Consider the following 17170-nt stretch of genomic DNA (forward strand, 5'->3'; position numbering starts at 1 on the left):
TTTCCAATAATTAGATGGAGGAGCTTAATTTGGGGGAGGGGAGATTAAAGGGAACCAGTGATTTATGATCGAGTTTGGGGATATAAAGAACCCAATTGGGAATGGGAAAAGCACAATAGAACTTCAAAGCAAAAGCAATGGAGGAATATAATAAGATTTCTCCATTGCTTTTGTTTTTCTTTATGCTCCACACAGCGGCTGTTCCTACCAAGAACTCCTACATTGTCTATTTGGGATCACACTCCTTCGCCCCAAATCCAAGTGTATACGACGTCCAACTTGCAACCGAGTCTCAGTATGATATATTAGGATCCGTCAAGGGAAGGTACTTCGTTCTCTTCACATGTTATTTCTTCATATCCATCGCTTAACAACTCTCCTTTTGGTGCATAGCAAAGTGGCAGCCAAGGACTCTATTCTCTACTCCTACAATCGATACATTAATGGCTTTGCTGCCGTTCTTGATGAACAAGAAGCCACGGCTCTTGCGAGTAAGCGTTGTTGCTTTCCCACTTTTGTTGCTGCATTTGGGTGCTCTTAACGTCTTACTTTACGGATGATGTTGTCTACAAATAGAGAATCCAAGCGTGGTGTCCGTTTTTGAGAACAAGGAAAGAAAACTGCATACAACACGGTCATGGGGTTTTCTGGGGGTCGATAGTGATCGAGGAATCCCTCAGAACTCCATTTGGAAGGCGGCTCGGTTTGGGGCAGATACCATCATAGGAAACCTCGACACGGGTTTGCGAATCTTCCCTTCTTTTATTCTATTTTTCTTATTTGCTGGCGGCCGACTTGAACTATTACAATGTATTTGCGAAGGTGTCTGGCCGGAGTCCCCCAGCTTCAATGATGCAGGGTATGGCCCTGTTCCTTCAAGGTGGAGGGGAGCTTGCGAAGGCGGCTCCAAATTTCGATGCAACAGGAAGTTGATTGGAGCACGCTATTTCTACCGAGGATTTCAAGCCGCCGAAGGTCCATTGACAACGCACAACATCAGCTTCGACAGTGCACGAGACCATGAAGGCCATGGATCGCACACTTTGTCCACTGCGGGCGGCAACTTTGTCCATGGAGTCAATGTGTTTGGCAATGGAAATGGGACTGCGAAAGGAGGTTCCCCCAGGGCTCGTGTTGTTGCCTACAAGGTCTGCTGGCCTTCAAAAAATGGCGGCTGTTACGATTCCGATATCTTAGCAGGCATCGAGGCCGCCATCAGCGACGGTGTGGATGTTCTTTCGGCCTCTATTGGCACGCTAGCTCAAGAGTTTGCTAATGACGCTATTTCGATAGGGGCGTTCCATGCGGTTCAGCACGGAATCGTCGTGGTTTGCTCGGCCGGGAATGACGGCCCGTCTCCCGGGAGTGTGAGCAATGTGTCTCCTTGGATGGTCACTGTTGGAGCAAGTACCATCGACCGTGACTTTGTCAGTTATGTGGTCCTGGGGAACAAGAAGCGATTTAGGGTACTCATCACACACAACCCTTAGATAAATGGTTTAGTCTATAATGCATTAAACTTATTATGTTTGTGGTTGATGAGCTGATCAAAATAACCTCTACGTTTACTCCAAAGGGTTCAAGCCTTTCATCCAGTCGATTGCCCGCTGGTAAGTTCTACCCTTTGATAAAGGCTGTGCAAGTGAAAGCTGCCAATGCCACTGATGGGTTTGCGTGAGTATACACATACATATATTACCTCTCCACTTCAAAGGGCACTTTGGTTTGAACTTCACTCTGTTTCTACAGCCAACTTTGCATGGATGGAACACTCGATCCCACAAAGGCAAAAGGCAAGATTATAGTTTGCCTTCGAGGAGAAAATGCAAGAGTGAGCAAGGGGTTCGAGGTTTTTCGTGTCGGTGGTGTCGGGATGGTTCTGGTAAATAACCAGATGGACGGTTCAGCTCTTGTAGCTGATCCACACATACTTCCTGCTTCTCATCTAAGCTATGCGGATGGAGTTTCCATCGCTCAATATTTGAGCTCCACCAAGTAAGGACTCTCATCTATTCTATGACAAAATGAAAAGGAAATGGGCTAAATATTTAGTTTTTGTATTGCAAATGGAACCAGAACACCCGTGGCTTCCATAACCCATGCAAGCACAGAGATGGGAATTAAACCATCGCCTCTCATGGCTTCATTTTCCTCAAGAGGCCCTGATTTCATCACACAGGCTGTAATCAAGGTTGGTTTTATAGTAAGCCAATGCAACTTTCAACCTTTGTAAACCTATCTCAAATCTTTATATCTTGGTGTAGCCTGATATAACAGCACCGGGTGTAAATATAATCGCATCTGTCACCGACGATATATCAGCATCAGGCTTGCCACTTGATAAACGTCGAGTGCCTTTTAACATCGAGTCTGGCACTTCCATGTCATGCCCACACATCTCTGGTGTTGCAGGCCTTCTAAAGACTCTGCATCCCACGTGGAGTCCTGCAGCTATCAAATCCGCCGTCATGACTACAGGTTTATTGAACTGGAGAAACAAAACTCGATTTAAATATTTAAATTTCATTTCGTCCTCTAAAGCTTTGATTTTGTTTTGCAGCCAAAACTAGAGACAACACCAAGAACACATTATTGGACTACACCAAAGTGAAGGCTACCCCATTTGATTATGGTGCAGGACACGTCCATCCAAACGATGCCATGGACCCCGGCCTCGTTTACGACACAACGGTTGATGACTATTTGAACTTCTTATGTACACGGGGCTACAACTCCCGCACACTCAAGAAATTCTCTAACAAGCCGTTTGTTTGCGCCAACAACTTTGCAACCACAGACTTCAACTATCCATCCATCTTGGTCCCCAGGTTGCAAATTGGTGGATCGGTGACGGTCAATAGAAGAGTCAAGAATGTGGGAAGCACAGGCACGTATGTGGCGCGGGTGAGGATGCCCAAGGGTATTACAGTTATGGTTGAGCCAAGTAAGTTACAATTTCACAGCGTTGGAGAAGAGAGGCCTTTCAAACTTATATTTCATTATGCACATAAACTGCGACGTCAAGGCTATGTTTTTGGGGCATTGGTATGGTCAGATGGGAAACATTTTGTTAGAAGTTCTATTGCCGTGAATTTGGTTTGATCACATTTATAATCTTGTAATCCAAATTCATTCTATTATCAATATATAAGCTTTCCATATATTTTGCACTCTATTATTTATTTGTTTATTTGTGTGGCTCTAATTTGTAGACCTCCTATTGTTAGGACTAAACCAACTAAAACAAAAGATATCAAATTTCTCCTATCATATTTAGGAGTGGAATCTATATTGGTCGTGACCAAGATAATCACCGATTTACTTATCCGGTGATCCTAAGGTGCGGAGTTCTTTGTGCATGCTTTGGTAGCTAGAGCATTGTTCACATAATCTAGAATGTTTATTAGGGAGATATTCTATCGATTACCTAAAATATTTAAAACATAACTAAAACATTTATGCAAACAAAAAATAAAAACTATTATGAAATTTGATTAAAGATATAAAGATACTAAAGATATAAAGATATTAAAGATATAAAAATATTTATGGAATAAAGATACTCACAATCCACTTCCTGCTAGCGTTCTCACGGCTGGTACTCGTTCCTTTCTTCAATTGATGTGGGACCCCCACTAAATCCACCCTGGGGCCTAGCGTCCTTGCAGGCACATCACCCGGTGTCTGACTCTGATACCATTTGTAATAGCTTAGGCCCACCGCTAGCAGATATTGTCCTCTTTGAATTTTCCATTTCGGCCTCTTTGAGCTTTCCCTCAAGGCTTTAGAACACTAGGGAGAGGTTTCCACACCCTTATAAATGGTGTTTCGTTCTCCTCCCCAACTGGAATCTCACAGCTTTATGCTCAAAGTAGACAATATCATACCATTGTCGAGAGCTGTGATTTCTAATATGATATCAGTCATACCCTTTACTTAGCCACGATATCAGAGTCATACCCTTAACTTAGTCACATTAATGAAATCCTCAAGTGTCGAACAAAGAAATACGCAGGAGTAACTCAATTTTGAACAAACACTAGCATGTTCACTAACCTGTATTCTCTCTAAGGCTTTTGGAAGGTAAGCTCATGGACAGTAAACTCGCTACTCAACTTGTTTAAGATCAACTCTGAAATGGGTAACTTTCTTCTTACCCGTACATGGCATCATCCTTCATAATGAAGAGGCTTATAATGAAGGGTTTGTGGAAGAGATTGAATCTCTTTCATCTAGAAGAATTGTTATCTAACTTGAAAAGGAAAATAACAATTAAATAACAAACAGCAAATGAGAAGTCCACATGAACATTTGACAAATAATTATTGGACACAAGAACTAATCGTGGTTGCATAGATGCTTGTGATTTTGTAGAATATCGTTAATTGGCAGTAAAAGAGCTTTAGGCATAAGAGTTTAGCTTAATTAACTTACAAACTTTTGTCTCAAGATACTCTAATGCTTGTTCTTGTGTATATGCTTTTTCCTTCGCACATTCCTACAATAATAGTGCAGTTGTCAAAGAGAAAAAGAAAACTATAAAACTGACAAAGTACTAAACCAAGAATAAACGGATTCAAAACTATACAGCCTACAGAACAGGTGCAATATCCATATACTCAAAAGCTACAGCATAACAGTCTCAAAACAAGTTTGAATGCATATGCATTTCAGCATGACAGATGCTATTGCGAAGTTTGTCATAGTTTAGGTTGTTCCCTAACTACAGAGGAGTACTTTCATAATATATTCTTAAGTATTTCAGTATTGCCAAAGGTTGGAAAGGAATTTTTTTTTTTTCTCTGGCAAAGGATTGAACACCTGTTTGCTCTTCCAAAGTGAGGTTTGGCATCTCACAGTAACTCTAAAAAAAACAGACAACACTTTGATAGAAGAACCTTAGTCTGGCACTCCCATGATCACGTAATATTCACTTTGCAACACTCATATGCCATTTTTGTTAGAAACCACGACCCTCCACAATGGTATGATATTGTCCACTTTGAGCATAAACTCTCATGACTTTGCTTTTGGTTTCTCAAAAGGCCTCATACCAATGGAGATAGTATTATTTACTATGAGCTTCTCCTTAACTAGCCGATGCGTGACTCCTCTCCCAATAATCCTCCCCTTGAATAAAGTATACCATAGAGTCTCCCTGAGGCCTACGTAGCCCTCGAACAACCTCCTCTTAATCGAGGTTCAACTCCTTCTCAGGAGCCCTCAAACAAAGTACACCCTTTGTTTGACACTAAGTCACCTTTGACTACACCTTCGAGGCTCACAACTTCTTCGTTTGACACTTAAAGATTCTATCGACATGGCTAAATTAAAAGCATGACTCTAATACCATGTAGGAATCACGGACCATCCACAATGGTATGATATCGTCCACTTTGAGCATAAACTCTAATGCTTGGTTTTCCCAAAAAGCCTCGTACCAATAGAGATAATATTCCTTACTTATAATAAACCCATGATTTTCTCCTTAAAAATCAGCAAATCTAAAGTAACAATGCAGAAAATAACGTAATGAATTGTTTGAACAAAGAAACATACTGCGAGAACCCCAAACACTTTCATAAAAAACGAGCCAGCTCCTTTCAACTTTTCTGGGGATTTTCCATTCGAAGCCTGCTCTCGGTCGGCCTGTGAAATACAGAAACCTAATTAACCAGTTAACAACATATACAAAATTCCAAATAAGACCTAAAGATCACACCCTCTCTGCAATGATCCTAATCTCTTAATATTAAATTTCAAATAACCCCTCGAACAAAATACACCATAGAGCCTCCACCGAGGCCTAGAGAGCCCTCGAACAGCCTCTCCATATTCGAGGCTCAAATACTTAGGAGCTCTCGAACAAATTACACCCTTTGTTCAACACTAAGTCATTTTTTACTGCACCTTCGAGTGAAAGGGAATGAAGGAGAAGTAACGGTTTGGTTGTTTAGGCTTGAGTTTGTCAGAAGGATTGATCTCTGTCCTAGTTTCTTGAAATGTTTGGGGTATTCTTCTATACTTACTTATTCTACAGATACCAAAAGAATTTTCATTTCAATCTCTACTTTCCATTGGTCGAATTGGTCGAATCATAGGTATGGAACGCCAAAGAATAGTAAGATAATGAGCCCACAGAAGGTTCGGCTAAGAGAGCTCAAAAAAAATAAGTCACATTGATGAGCCACAACGAAGTCAAAGGACAATTTGTGATATTTTCACACTAAACAAACCCAGCAACAAAGATCCTTTGCTGTGTTCTTGCAGCATACCAAGACATGCCGAGATTGGAAGCTTTAAAGAGGAATTGGTGCAGTAAATCTTACCCAAGTGCTTTATCTTCTGGTAGTAAATTGGTCCCATAAATATCGTAATGGGCAACCTGTGATACCTAGAGAATGAACCAACATATCAGCTTCTAACAGAGTCAGAACACAAAATGTTGGTGCCAAAGAATAAAGGTCTAGGAAATTTTTCTTTCCAAATTTCAATTATTTAGCATGCAGAGAATGTATTGACAAGAAAAGGTATGTGCTACGCTTAAGGAAACTCATAGAAGCAAAACTGGCAATTTCATTCCATCCTTAATGCTGGTTAAGACTCTAATAAAGTAAACCTAACAAGACTATGCCTCTAGCTATTGGTAGCACACCATATAAGCAAGATGTCAAGGTGATCAGGCTAAACAGATGCAGGATGTCCCAAAAGGTCACCTTACTCTGCATCAGAATACATGGCTAGATCTTTGGCTCTAAAGATCATCTATTCCCTAAAAATTATGCATGCATCCCAGAAGTGTTTTTGTATAAGGTTGTTCAAAATATAGCTATAACTTACTGGCTTCCGTTGTTTGACAAAGAATAGAGACTTTGTCCCGTTATAGCCATCTGGTTCACCAGGAATCTATCTACTTTAGTTAAAACAACCCTAAAAAGTTCAACTAGGGCTTAGACTTTATCTGTTTATCTGCGTGAAAAAGGGTTAAACTCAATCCATATCATTCAGCTGATCTGGATGATTAAAGGCGCATAAGAGAACCATCACAACAAAGTTCTCTATGTTTCAACATAAACGTTTCAACTTTTCAAGTCACAATAATATTAGAATGTTTTACAGGACAAAATCAAATAAGAAATAGGACATTAAACTTCTGTACGTGATTAACCCTCAGGAAAGATAAAAACCTGAGTAAAGAAAGTCCTTCCCATTAACTGAAGCCACTCTTGATAAGAGTCTCGCTCAAAAGGAGAGGAAAATAATTCAATGACTCTTGAAAGACCATAGAAAACGGTGTTAGTGGATGTAAAGGAAGCACTTTAATACCTTATAAGCAGCAACTTCGTCTGCATCACCACTTGGCTCTCCAAATGCACTACCATAGTGAAACCTACCACATGAAGCCCCTGCTTTTCCTCCTAGGAGTTCAACCATTTTTCCCACTGTCATTCGACTGCAGCAATCAATTAATAACCATTAACACTAGTAATTTTACATGCTTTAGTAAAGTGCCATAGATCAAATCACAAACTCAAGATGATGATTTATGCAATTTTAGAATTGTGGTTGGGAAAATGATAGACAAAAAGAGCATAAACCATGATATAGGTAGAACCAATGTCCACTTCTTGTGCTGAAATATGCAAAGTTTCTACTTCTTGTGCTGAAATATTATCAAACATTTTCATATGCAAGCTCATTTCAAAGCAATAAAATGCTACTTGATCATAATATCCTTGCCCAGAGCTTTGGGCATCTGAAATGAAAAATGCTGCTTGAATTTCTTCTGCAGAATGAGTTGAATTGAATGTAACAATATATGTCCAAATTAAAACTTTAAGTTCTAAATACTAAACTGAAGCATTATACCATTAAGAATAAACCTAGAGTGGCTGGCACCTTGTAATAGGAGAACAGGAGCACAAAAGCGACTAACCTGCTTCTCATTCACAAACACATTGACAAACTCGCCACAAAGTACTAAAGGAAGAAGCCGACAAGTGTGAAACAAGTAGGAAATGAACATGCTAGAGACATGAATGAAAAACGAGTGTAAAACAAGAAGCCGCCAGCATCGATGCAGCAATGAACATGCTAGAGACATGAATGAAAACCGTGTACCCTAAGATAAGTACGATCATTGCAGGATTCAATTCGATCATTGGCCTTGACTATCTTTTTAATTTCTGTATTCACGAAGTAGTTAAAGAAATCTCGAGCGTTGTCGAACCAGACCTCTTACTTGAAACCAGATGATTAAACTATGTGCGTTAATAATCATAGGCTGAAATTTAGACAAAAGCAGCGTGATAGAGATAATTTCATGGCTAAACATATAATCATAACAATAACAAACAAAAGCAGTGTGATGATTTCCACCTTCAAAAATTCAGGAAGAAGTTGAAACTTATCGACGGCTGACTTGATAGGCAGGCCAAGGAATTTCTTGTCAATGTCCAAATCGATTCCATTAGGATCGTCGACTTGCTTCCTGTTCCTACAGAGTTTGTCATGGTAGAAAGTAACTGATCAGAAACTTACAATGGCGGAAAACGGAAATTCAGCACCGAAAATAACAAAATTTAAACCATTAGTTTTATTTAGATTTTTCAAAATATTAATACTCTTAAATATTTTTAAAATATTTATTTTGATTTAGATACTTTCAAAATTAATATTTTATACTTTTTAAAAATGACTAGTTTCACCTTGAAACTACAATTCGTAGAAACTTCTCCAAAATAGACTAAAACCATGATGAGGAGCTAAAGTTGTTACAATTAACATCACTCATGTCAGCAAACTCAAACCCAAACAGTGATGCTGAGTTATTTAGATTAGATTTGATTTGATTAGTTAGATTAGATTTGATTTGGTTATTTGAATTAGACTTAATCATACTAGATTTAGTCATATAGGAATTTGACATCCGGATTTGTTTTGTATGTCACATTGTATTTCTTGAGTGACATATGAGTGGCATATTAGTAAGTCTATATAGTGTAATAGCGAGGTATTCACTTGTAACGCTTTGTTCATGTTTATATAGTGTGATGGTGAGATATTCACTTGTGACTCTTTGTTTATTAGCGATTAGTTGCTACCTATGGATGTAGTGGAGCTTCTCCTCTCCGAGCCACGTAAATATTTTGGTGTCTCTTTTTCGTGCTGTCAAAACTCATTTTGATATCTTTTGTTTTAGTTGGTTTAGTCCTAACAATAGGATGTCTACAAATTAGAGCCACACAAATAAACAAATAAATAATAGAGTGCAAAATATATGGAAAGCTTATATATTGATAATAGAATGAATTTGGATTACAAGATTATAAATGTGATCAAACCAAATTCACGGCAATAGAACTTCTAACAAAATGTTTCCCATCTGACCATACCAATGCCCCAAAAACATAGCCGCCTTGACGTCGCAGTTTATGTGCATAATGAAATATAAGTTTGAAAGGCCTCTCTTCTCCAACGCTGTGAAATTGTAACTTACTTGGCTCAACCATAACTGTAATACCCTTGGGCATCCTCACCCGCGCCACATACGTGCCTGTGCTTCCCACATTCTTGACTCTTCTATTGACCGTCACCGATCCACCAATTTGCAACCTGGGGACCAAGATGGATGGATAGTTGAAGTCTGTGGTTGCAAAGTTGTTGGCGCAAACAAACGGCTTGTTAGAGAATTTCTTGAGTGTGCGGGAGTTGTAGCCCCGTGTACATAAGAAGTTCAAATAGTCATCAACCGTTGTGTCGTAAACGAGGCCGGGGTCCATGGCATCGTTTGGATGGACGTGTCCTGCACCATAATCAAATGGGGTAGCCTTCACTTTGGTGTAGTCCAATAATGTGTTCTTGGTGTTGTCTCTAGTTTTGGCTGCAAAACAAAATCAAAGCTTTAGAGGACGAAATGAAATTTAAATATTTAAATCGAGTTTTGTTTCTCCAGTTCAATAAACCTGTAGTCATGACGGCGGATTTGATAGCTGCAGGACTCCACGTGGGATGCAGAGTCTTTAGAAGGCCTGCAACACCTGAGATGTGTGGGCATGACATGGAAGTGCCAGACTCGATGTTAAAAGGCACTCGACGTTTATCAAGTGGCAAGCCTGATGCTGATATATCGTCGGTGACAGATGCGATTATATTTACACCCGGTGCTGTTATATCAGGCTACACCAAGATATAAAGATTTGAGATAGGTTTACAAAGGTTGAAAGTTGCATTGGCTTACTATAAAACCAACCTTGATTACAGCCTGTGTGATGAAATCAGGGCCTCTTGAGGAAAATGAAGCCATGAGAGGCGATGGTTTAATTCCCATCTCTGTGCTTGCATGGGTTATGGAAGCCACGGGTGTTCTGGTTCCATTTGCAATACAAAAACTAAATATTTAGCCCATTTCCTTTTCATTTTGTCATAGAATAGATGAGAGTCCTTACTTGGTGGAGCTCAAATATTGAGCGATGGAAACTCCATCCGCATAGCTTAGATGAGAAGCAGGAAGTATGTGTGGATCAGCTACAAGAGCTGAACCGTCCATCTGGTTATTTACCAGAACCATCCCGACACCACCGACACGAAAAACCTCGAACCCCTTGCTCACTCTTGCATTTTCTCCTCGAAGGCAAACTATAATCTTGCCTTTTGCCTTTGTGGGATCGAGTGTTCCATCCATGCAAAGTTGGCTGTAGAAACAGAGTGAAGTTCAAACCAAAGTGCCCTTTGAAGTGGAGAGGTAATATATGTATGTGTATACTCACGCAAACCCATCAGTGGCATTGGCAGCTTTCACTTGCACAGCCTTTATCAAAGGGTAGAACTTACCAGCGGGCAATCGACTGGATGAAAGGCTTGAACCCTTTGGAGTAAACGTAGAGGTTATTTTGATCAGCTCATCAACCACAAACATAATAAGTTTAATGCATTATAGACTAAACCATTTATCTAAGGGTTGTGTGTGATGAGTACCCTAAATCGCTTCTTGTTCCCCAGGACCACATAACTGACAAAGTCACGGTCGATGGTACTTGCTCCAACAGTGACCATCCAAGGAGACACATTGCTCACACTCCCGGGAGACGGGCCGTCATTCCCGGCCGAGCAAACCACGACGATTCCGTGCTGAACCGCATGGAACGCCCCTATCGAAATAGCGTCATTAGCAAACTCTTGAGCTAGCGTGCCAATAGAGGCCGAAAGAACATCCACACCGTCGCTGATGGCGGCCTCGATGCCTGCTAAGATATCGGAATCGTAACAGCCGCCATTTTTTGAAGGCCAGCAGACCTTGTAGGCAACAACACGAGCCCTGGGGGAACCTCCTTTCGCAGTCCCATTTCCATTGCCAAACACATTGACTCCATGGACAAAGTTGCCGCCCGCAGTGGACAAAGTGTGCGATCCATGGCCTTCGTGGTCTCGTGCACTGTCGAAGCTGATGTTGTGCGTTGTCAATGGACCTTCGGCGGCTTGAAATCCTCGGTAGAAATAGCGTGCTCCAATCAACTTCCTGTTGCATCGAAATTTGGAGCCGCCTTCACAAGCTCCCCTCCACCTTGAAGGAACAGGGCCATACCCTGCATCATTGAAGCTGGGGGACTCCGGCCAGACACCTTCGCAAATATTGTAATACATTGTAATAGTTCAAGTCGGGCGCCAGCAAATAAGAAAAATAGAATAAAAGAAGGGAAGATTCGCAAACCCGTGTCGAGGTTTCCTATGATGGTATCTGCCCCAAACCGAGCCGCCTTCCAAATGGAGTTCTGAGGGATTCCTCGATCACTATCGACCCCCAGAAAACCCCATGACCGTGTTGTATGCAGTTTTCTTTCCTTGTTCTCAAAAACGGACACCACGCTTGGATTCTCTATTTGTAGACAACATCATCCGTAAAGTAAGACGTTAAAAGCACCCAAATGCAACAACAAAAGTGGGAAAGCAACAACGCTTACTCGCAAGAGCCGTGGCTTCTTGTTCATCAAGAACGGCAGCAAAGCCATTAATGTATCGATTGTAGGAGTAGAGAATAGAGTCCTTGGCTGCCACTTTGCTATGCACCAAAAGGAGAGTTGTTAAGCGATGGATATGAAGAAATAACATGTGAAGAGAACGAAGTACCTTCCCTTGACGGATCCTAATATATCATACTGAGACTCGGTTGCAAGTTGGACGTCGTATACACTTGGATTTGGGGCGAAGGAGTGTGATCCCAAATAGACAATGTAGGAGTTCTTGGTAGGAACAGCCGCTGTGTGGAGCATAAAGAAAAACAAAAGCAATGGAGAAATCTTATTATATTCCTCCATTGCTTTTGCTTTGAAGTTCTATTGTGCTTTTCCCATTCCCAATTGGGTTCTTTATATCCCCAAACTCGATCATAAATCACTGGTTCCCTTTAATCTCCCCTCCCCCAAATTAAGCTCCTCCATCTAATTATTGGAAAAAAAACTGACTTGTTAATTAAACATATTCCAACTGTTATCATTTATTATTTTAATTGAGTATGAATTCCTTCTAATGGAAGGCAATTGAGTATGTTACAACAAAAAACAGTTTTAAAAAATATAATAACTATGCCATAATATAAAACCCTTTGAAACCCGAAGACCATTTTCATAGCCAAAGCAATGGAAGCTTCCAACCTAATTCCTTCAATTCTTTTCCTCTTTTTCCTCTTCTCTTTGCTGCAAACTTCCACCATTGCCACCATTGCCACAAAAAAGGTATGAACAACTTTTCGTTTTATATATATATATATACATACATATACACGTACGTACGTATGTATTTGCTCGAATCTTCGTGTTTTTGTTGATTTGTTCTTTGTTTTTTTTATGGTGGTTGCAGCCTTACATTGTTTATTTAGAATCACAATCAGTCTATGCTGATTCAAAACATTGTTCTATTCAACAAGTACAAGAATTCCACTATAATCTATTGGGATCTTTGTTGGGAAGGTAACAATCTTCATATGACTCTAAATGATGTTTAAGCTTATGTAATCTTACGCTGGTAAGAATTGAGTTTGTGTTTGATACATGAGTTTGATTATCTTAGCTAGGTAACGACGATTAAATAGGTCTATTTTAGCGTATATAATTGTAAGAGTTATAGTCCACCATTATCATATATATAGTTCGCTTTGACTAATTATGTATCATTGTCAGCTTCACGGTTTTAGAACGCACTTACTAAGGAGAGATTTTCATACCCTTATAAGGAATGTTTTGTTACCCTATCTAATCATTGTGAGATCTCACCATTTTATAGAAGGGAATGAAACAATATAAGGGTGTGGAAACCTCTCCCTAGTAGACGCTTTTTAAAATCGTGAGGGTGACGGTAATACTTAATAGGCTAAACGAACAATATTTGCTAGTGTGGGATGATAAAAGTTCCACATCCCCTAATTTAGGGAATGTTCATTTATAATCAAAGAATACTCTCTGCATCGTAACGAGGCCTTTTGGGGAAGCCGAAAGCAAAGCCATAAAAACTTATGCTCAAAGTGTACAATATCATATTCGTATAACAACTAGTAGTGGGCTTGGATTGTTACAAATGGTATTAGAGTAAAACACGAGACAGTGTGCCAGCGAAGACGTTGGGCCCCCAAATGGTGAATTGTGAGATCCCACATGGTTGGAGAGAGGAATGAAACATTCCTTATAAGCGTAATGTAGAATAATATCTGCTAGCGCGGTAGACTTCAACGGTACAATAATAAACTTTACATTTATGTAATAACATTATTTTAGTTTCTATACTTAATTTTGTTTGATGGGTTTGTGTAATTCATAGTCCAGAAGCAGCAAAGGAATCAATTTTGTACTCCTATACGAGATCTTTCAACGGTTTTGCAGCCATACTGAATGAGAAAGAAGCAGCAGATTTAGCGAGTAAGAATACCTAAGATTATACACACATTAAGACACCGATTCATAATATGATTTCGTTTATGAAATTTTTATTTGCTTTCTTAATAGTGTTCTAAGATCAAATAGATATCAACCCATTTTGAAATTGATATCAATATTGTTTAAAACTTTGTAGGAAGCCCACAAGTGATATCAGTGTTGGAAAACAGAGGGCGAAAATTGCATACAACAAACTCATGGCGTTTTCTTGGGGTGGAAGATGATGAAGGAATCCCTTCCAATTCCATTTGGAATGCTGCACAGTTTGGTCGAGATATGATCATAGCCAACATTGACACAGGTTTTGTTTATATCATAATTTTATTTTTAAATTTAATAAGTTCTTCAATTTTTTTAAAAAAATATATCTAATAATTCTTTTAAACTTTTTACTTGGAATTGATTTCTATTTAATGGTATTTTTTGTTTTATAAATTTAATACCTAATAACTCTTTCTTTCACATAAAAATTGAAATTTTGGGTTCGTACAGGCGTTTGGCCAGAATCAAACAGTTTTAGCGATGAAGGCTATGGACCCATCCCGTCAAAGTGGCGAGGCACGTGTCCAGATGACCCCAGCTTCCGTTGCAATAGGTCTATCTATTATTTTTTATTCATAAAATATAGCATCCTGAATATACATATTATAATTTTTTTTTTGTAAAGATATCTAAATTAAAAAAATAAAAAAATAAAAAAATAAAAAAATAAAAAAATAAAAATATATATATATATATATATGAAGAAAAAACAAATAATATTTTTATGAAGCATGAAATATTTGATCTAAATTGGTGGGAAAATCAGGAAGCTAATTGGAGGAAGGTATTTCTACAAAGGATATAAATTCGCCGGAGGCGTTCTCAACGCCACTTCTGTTTCCATACGCGACCACAATGGACATGGGACCCACACACTCTCTACAGCCGCCGGCAACTTCGTGCCAGGAGCCAACATTTTCGGCCATGGCAACGGCACGGCCAAAGGCGGCGCTCCAAAAGCCCGCGTCGCCGCCTACAAGGCCTGCTGGCCTCTCATACCCGAAGGAGAGTGCTTCGATGCCGATGTCCTCGCCGCCTTCGAAGCCGCCATCAACGACGGAGTCGACGTCATATCCGCTTCCCTCGGTGGAGGCGACCAAGAATTCTTCAGAGATCCGGTTGGTATCGCTGCCTTCCACGCCGCTCAACAAGGCATCATCGTCATCTTCTCCGCTGGTAATGACGGTCCTCAACCGGAAACCGTCGGCAACGTCGCGCCCTGGGAGATCACCGTCGCTGCGAGCACTACCGGGAGAAATTTCGTCAGTAACGTCGCCCTTGGAAATAACAAAATTCTAAAGGTACTCGTCTTACCAAGATCTAAAATCTAGACAAATACTGAACGAGTTTCTGCCCTAATTAACTAAATCGACCACTGCTAGGGCTCGAGCCTTTCGTCAGTTTCCGCATTACCACAGTTCTATCCATTAATCGATTCTGTGAATGCGAAATTCAGCAACGTCAGCGAGTTCCAAGCGTGAGTGTTGAGATTTTCCATTGTTCATAACTGCTGCTTCGATGATTATGAAATTGAAATTGGCGTTAATTGCAGGAAATTTTGCGGCAAGGGAACGCTTAATCCGAAGAAGGTGAAGGGGAAGATCTTGATTTGCACTGCAGGGAAGATTACAGGAGTTGAGAAGGGTTACAATGCTGCGGAAGCAGGTGCTGTGGGGATGATTTTGGCTACCAATATTGACAATCTGGAGGAAATCAAACCTGAGTTGTATTTCCTTCCAGCTTCGGGTATAACCTATTCCGATGGCGAATTGCTTGACGATTACATCAACTCCACCAGGTAATGTAATAATCTTTCTGCTTCTTCTCAACATTTCCCCAATATGATTCATTCAACCTTCAAATGTTTCCATTCCGTATCTGTTCTCTTGCTTTACGATTTAGAAAAACTAGTTCCCTTGTTTCTGTTTTTTCTCCTAACAAAAAGTGGTTGGTTTTGCACCTTCCAATCCAGTACACCAGTGGCTCAGATAATGAATGTAAGAACAGAGGTGGAAATAAATCCATCTCCAGTCGTTGCTGCATTCTCATCCAGAGGTCCCAACCCGTTCGACAAGGCCATCCTCAAGGTCTGCTTCCTAACTCTTTAACACTACTCGTTTCTTCAGGCCTTTCAAACATAAACTCCGTTTCCTCTGTCCTTTGCAGCCCGACATAACAGCTCCAGGTTTTACCATATTAGCGTCTTACCCCACCACAAGAGCCCCAACCCGTTCAGGCTTCGACCAACGGCGCACCCCCTTCAATGTATTCTCCGGTACCTCCATGGCCTGCCCTCACATCTCTGCCATCGCCGCCCTTCTCAAGTCCATTCATCCCGAATGGAGCCCTGCTGCAATTAAGTCTGCCCTTATGACCACGGGTAAGGCTTCTTTTGCTGATCCACTGCTCCTGCTTTCCTCCTATGTTTAATCAGTCACATATTCAACATGTCTGCTCTCCCCTTTCGCAGCCAAAACAAGCGACAACAACAACTTGCTGCTCAATGCCACCCCATTCGCTTTTGGTGCAGGACATGTCCGTCCAAATGATGCAATGGATCCTGGCCTTGTATATGATATTACTGTCGATGAGTACTTGAATTTCTTGTGTGCTCGAGGCTACAATGCAATTCAACTTAGGAGATTCAGTAAGCAGCCATTTGTTTGTGAGAAATCATTCAAAGCCATAGATCTCAACTACCCATCTATCTCAATTCCAAATCTAAATGTGAATGCTCCGGTGACAATCAATAGAAGAGTTAAGAATGTGGGAGGTCCAGGGACATACGTGGCCCGAGTCGAGCTACCAGAGGGGGTTGCAGCATCGGTTGAGCCAAGTACGTTGCAGTTTAGCAGTGTGGGTGAAGAGAAAGCATTCAGGGTTGTAGTGCAAAACACGGGAGAATTGAAACATGAAGGTTATGTGTTTGGGAAATTGGTATGGTCCGATGGAAAGCATTCTGTAGGAAGTCCCATCTCAATGAATCTACGATGCGATTGACATGATGTAATTTGACATTGAAAATCATGTTGTTCATGACATTACTCCATTCTTAACAAAATCCAACTTTTTATTTAATAACACTCCACCTTTCAATTTCTAGTAAATAAACAAGAACAGGGTCAATTATTTGTTTTTCATATTAACATTATATTATTTATGTTGTTAGAACAATATCATGATCTTAATGAAGCAATTCCAAT

At 40.2% G+C, this 17170-nt stretch overlaps 4 protein-coding genes across 6 annotated transcripts in view; 2 read left to right on the forward strand and 2 right to left on the reverse strand.

Annotated features, from left to right (window-relative positions):
* LOC111498820 overlaps positions 1-3161 on the forward strand; it is a 20476-nt gene extending 17315 nt beyond the window's left edge. The window contains exon 20 of the mRNA XM_023150194.1: positions 3026-3161. Coding sequence (XP_023005962.1) covers positions 3026-3102 — 77 coding nt within the window. The 3' untranslated portion in view covers positions 3103-3161. The remainder of the gene's footprint in view (positions 1-3025) is intronic.
* Positions 3162-4023: 862 nt separating this feature from the next.
* On the reverse strand, positions 4024-8564 carry LOC111498549 (DNA-directed RNA polymerase III subunit 2-like). 3 transcript variants are annotated; one of them, XM_023149847.1, is made up of 5 exons: positions 8380-8564; positions 7327-7453; positions 6330-6394; positions 5560-5649; positions 4024-4498 (listed from the first exon to the last, which is right to left on the reverse strand). In XM_023149847.1, the coding sequence occupies exons 2-5, from the start codon at positions 7380-7382 to the stop codon at positions 4446-4448; spliced, it is 264 nt and encodes an 87-aa protein (XP_023005615.1). In that variant the 5' UTR covers positions 7383-7453; positions 8380-8564; the 3' UTR covers positions 4024-4445. The 3 variants fall into 3 exon arrangements, with proteins under 3 accessions (XP_023005615.1, XP_023005614.1, XP_023005616.1); XM_023149846.1 differs by having other exon boundaries at positions 8122-8564; XM_023149848.1 differs by lacking the exon at positions 8380-8564 and adding an exon at positions 7937-7981.
* A 715-nt stretch (positions 8565-9279) lies between these two features.
* On the reverse strand, positions 9280-12432 carry LOC111498344 (subtilisin-like protease SBT5.3). Its single transcript, XM_023149536.1, has 9 exons — positions 12127-12432; positions 11961-12058; positions 11711-11875; positions 10978-11621; positions 10770-10867; positions 10449-10694; positions 10253-10367; positions 9966-10179; positions 9280-9883 (listed from the first exon to the last, which is right to left on the reverse strand). Exons 1-9 carry the CDS (start codon positions 12312-12314, stop codon positions 9339-9341), a joined length of 2313 nt encoding a protein of 770 aa, XP_023005304.1. The 5' UTR covers positions 12315-12432; the 3' UTR covers positions 9280-9338.
* Positions 12433-12635: 203 nt separating this feature from the next.
* Positions 12636-17063, forward strand: LOC111498821 (subtilisin-like protease SBT5.3). The gene is made up of 11 exons (XM_023150195.1): positions 12636-12731; positions 12856-12965; positions 13810-13907; positions 14062-14226; positions 14418-14520; positions 14734-15268; positions 15350-15444; positions 15520-15765; positions 15940-16054; positions 16134-16347; positions 16438-17063. Exons 1-11 carry the CDS (start codon positions 12636-12638, stop codon positions 16965-16967), a joined length of 2307 nt encoding a protein of 768 aa, XP_023005963.1. The 3' UTR covers positions 16968-17063.
* Positions 17064-17170: the final 107 nt, after the last annotated feature.

The sequence above is a fragment of the Cucurbita maxima genome, unplaced genomic scaffold (assembly GCF_002738345.1).
Source record: "Cucurbita maxima cultivar Rimu unplaced genomic scaffold, Cmax_1.0 Cma_Scf00025, whole genome shotgun sequence".
NCBI classification, from domain to species: domain Eukaryota; kingdom Viridiplantae; phylum Streptophyta; class Magnoliopsida; order Cucurbitales; family Cucurbitaceae; genus Cucurbita; species Cucurbita maxima.

Bases quoted from the DNA above. Each gene is read 5' to 3' on its own strand.
- LOC111498821 (XM_023150195.1), top strand. From the start codon at position 12,636: ATGGAAGCTTCCAACCTAATTCCTTCAATTCTTTTCCTCTTTTTCCTC. The intron at 14,227-14,417 runs GTTTTGTTTATA...GGGTTCGTACAG, and splicing joins CATAGCCAACATTGACACAG to GCGTTTGGCCAGAATCAAAC. The intron at 15,766-15,939 runs GTAATGTAATAA...CTTCCAATCCAG, and splicing joins GATTACATCAACTCCACCAG to TACACCAGTGGCTCAGATAA.
- LOC111498344 (XM_023149536.1), bottom strand. From the start codon at position 12,314: ATGGAGGAATATAATAAGATTTCTCCATTGCTTTTGTTTTTCTTTATG. The intron at 10,368-10,448 runs GTAAGGACTCTC...AAATGGAACCAG, and splicing joins CAATATTTGAGCTCCACCAA to AACACCCGTGGCTTCCATAA. The intron at 10,180-10,252 runs GTTGGTTTTATA...ATCTTGGTGTAG, and splicing joins TCACACAGGCTGTAATCAAG to CCTGATATAACAGCACCGGG.
- LOC111498549 (XM_023149846.1), bottom strand. From the start codon at position 8,162: ATGATCGAATTGAATCCTGCAATGATCGTACTTATCTTAGG. The intron at 7,454-8,121 runs GTACACGGTTTT...TGATTGCTGCAG, and splicing joins ATGATCGTACTTATCTTAGG to TCGAATGACAGTGGGAAAAA. The intron at 5,650-6,329 runs GTAAGATTTACT...TGTATTTCACAG, and splicing joins CCAGAAGATAAAGCACTTGG to GCCGACCGAGAGCAGGCTTC.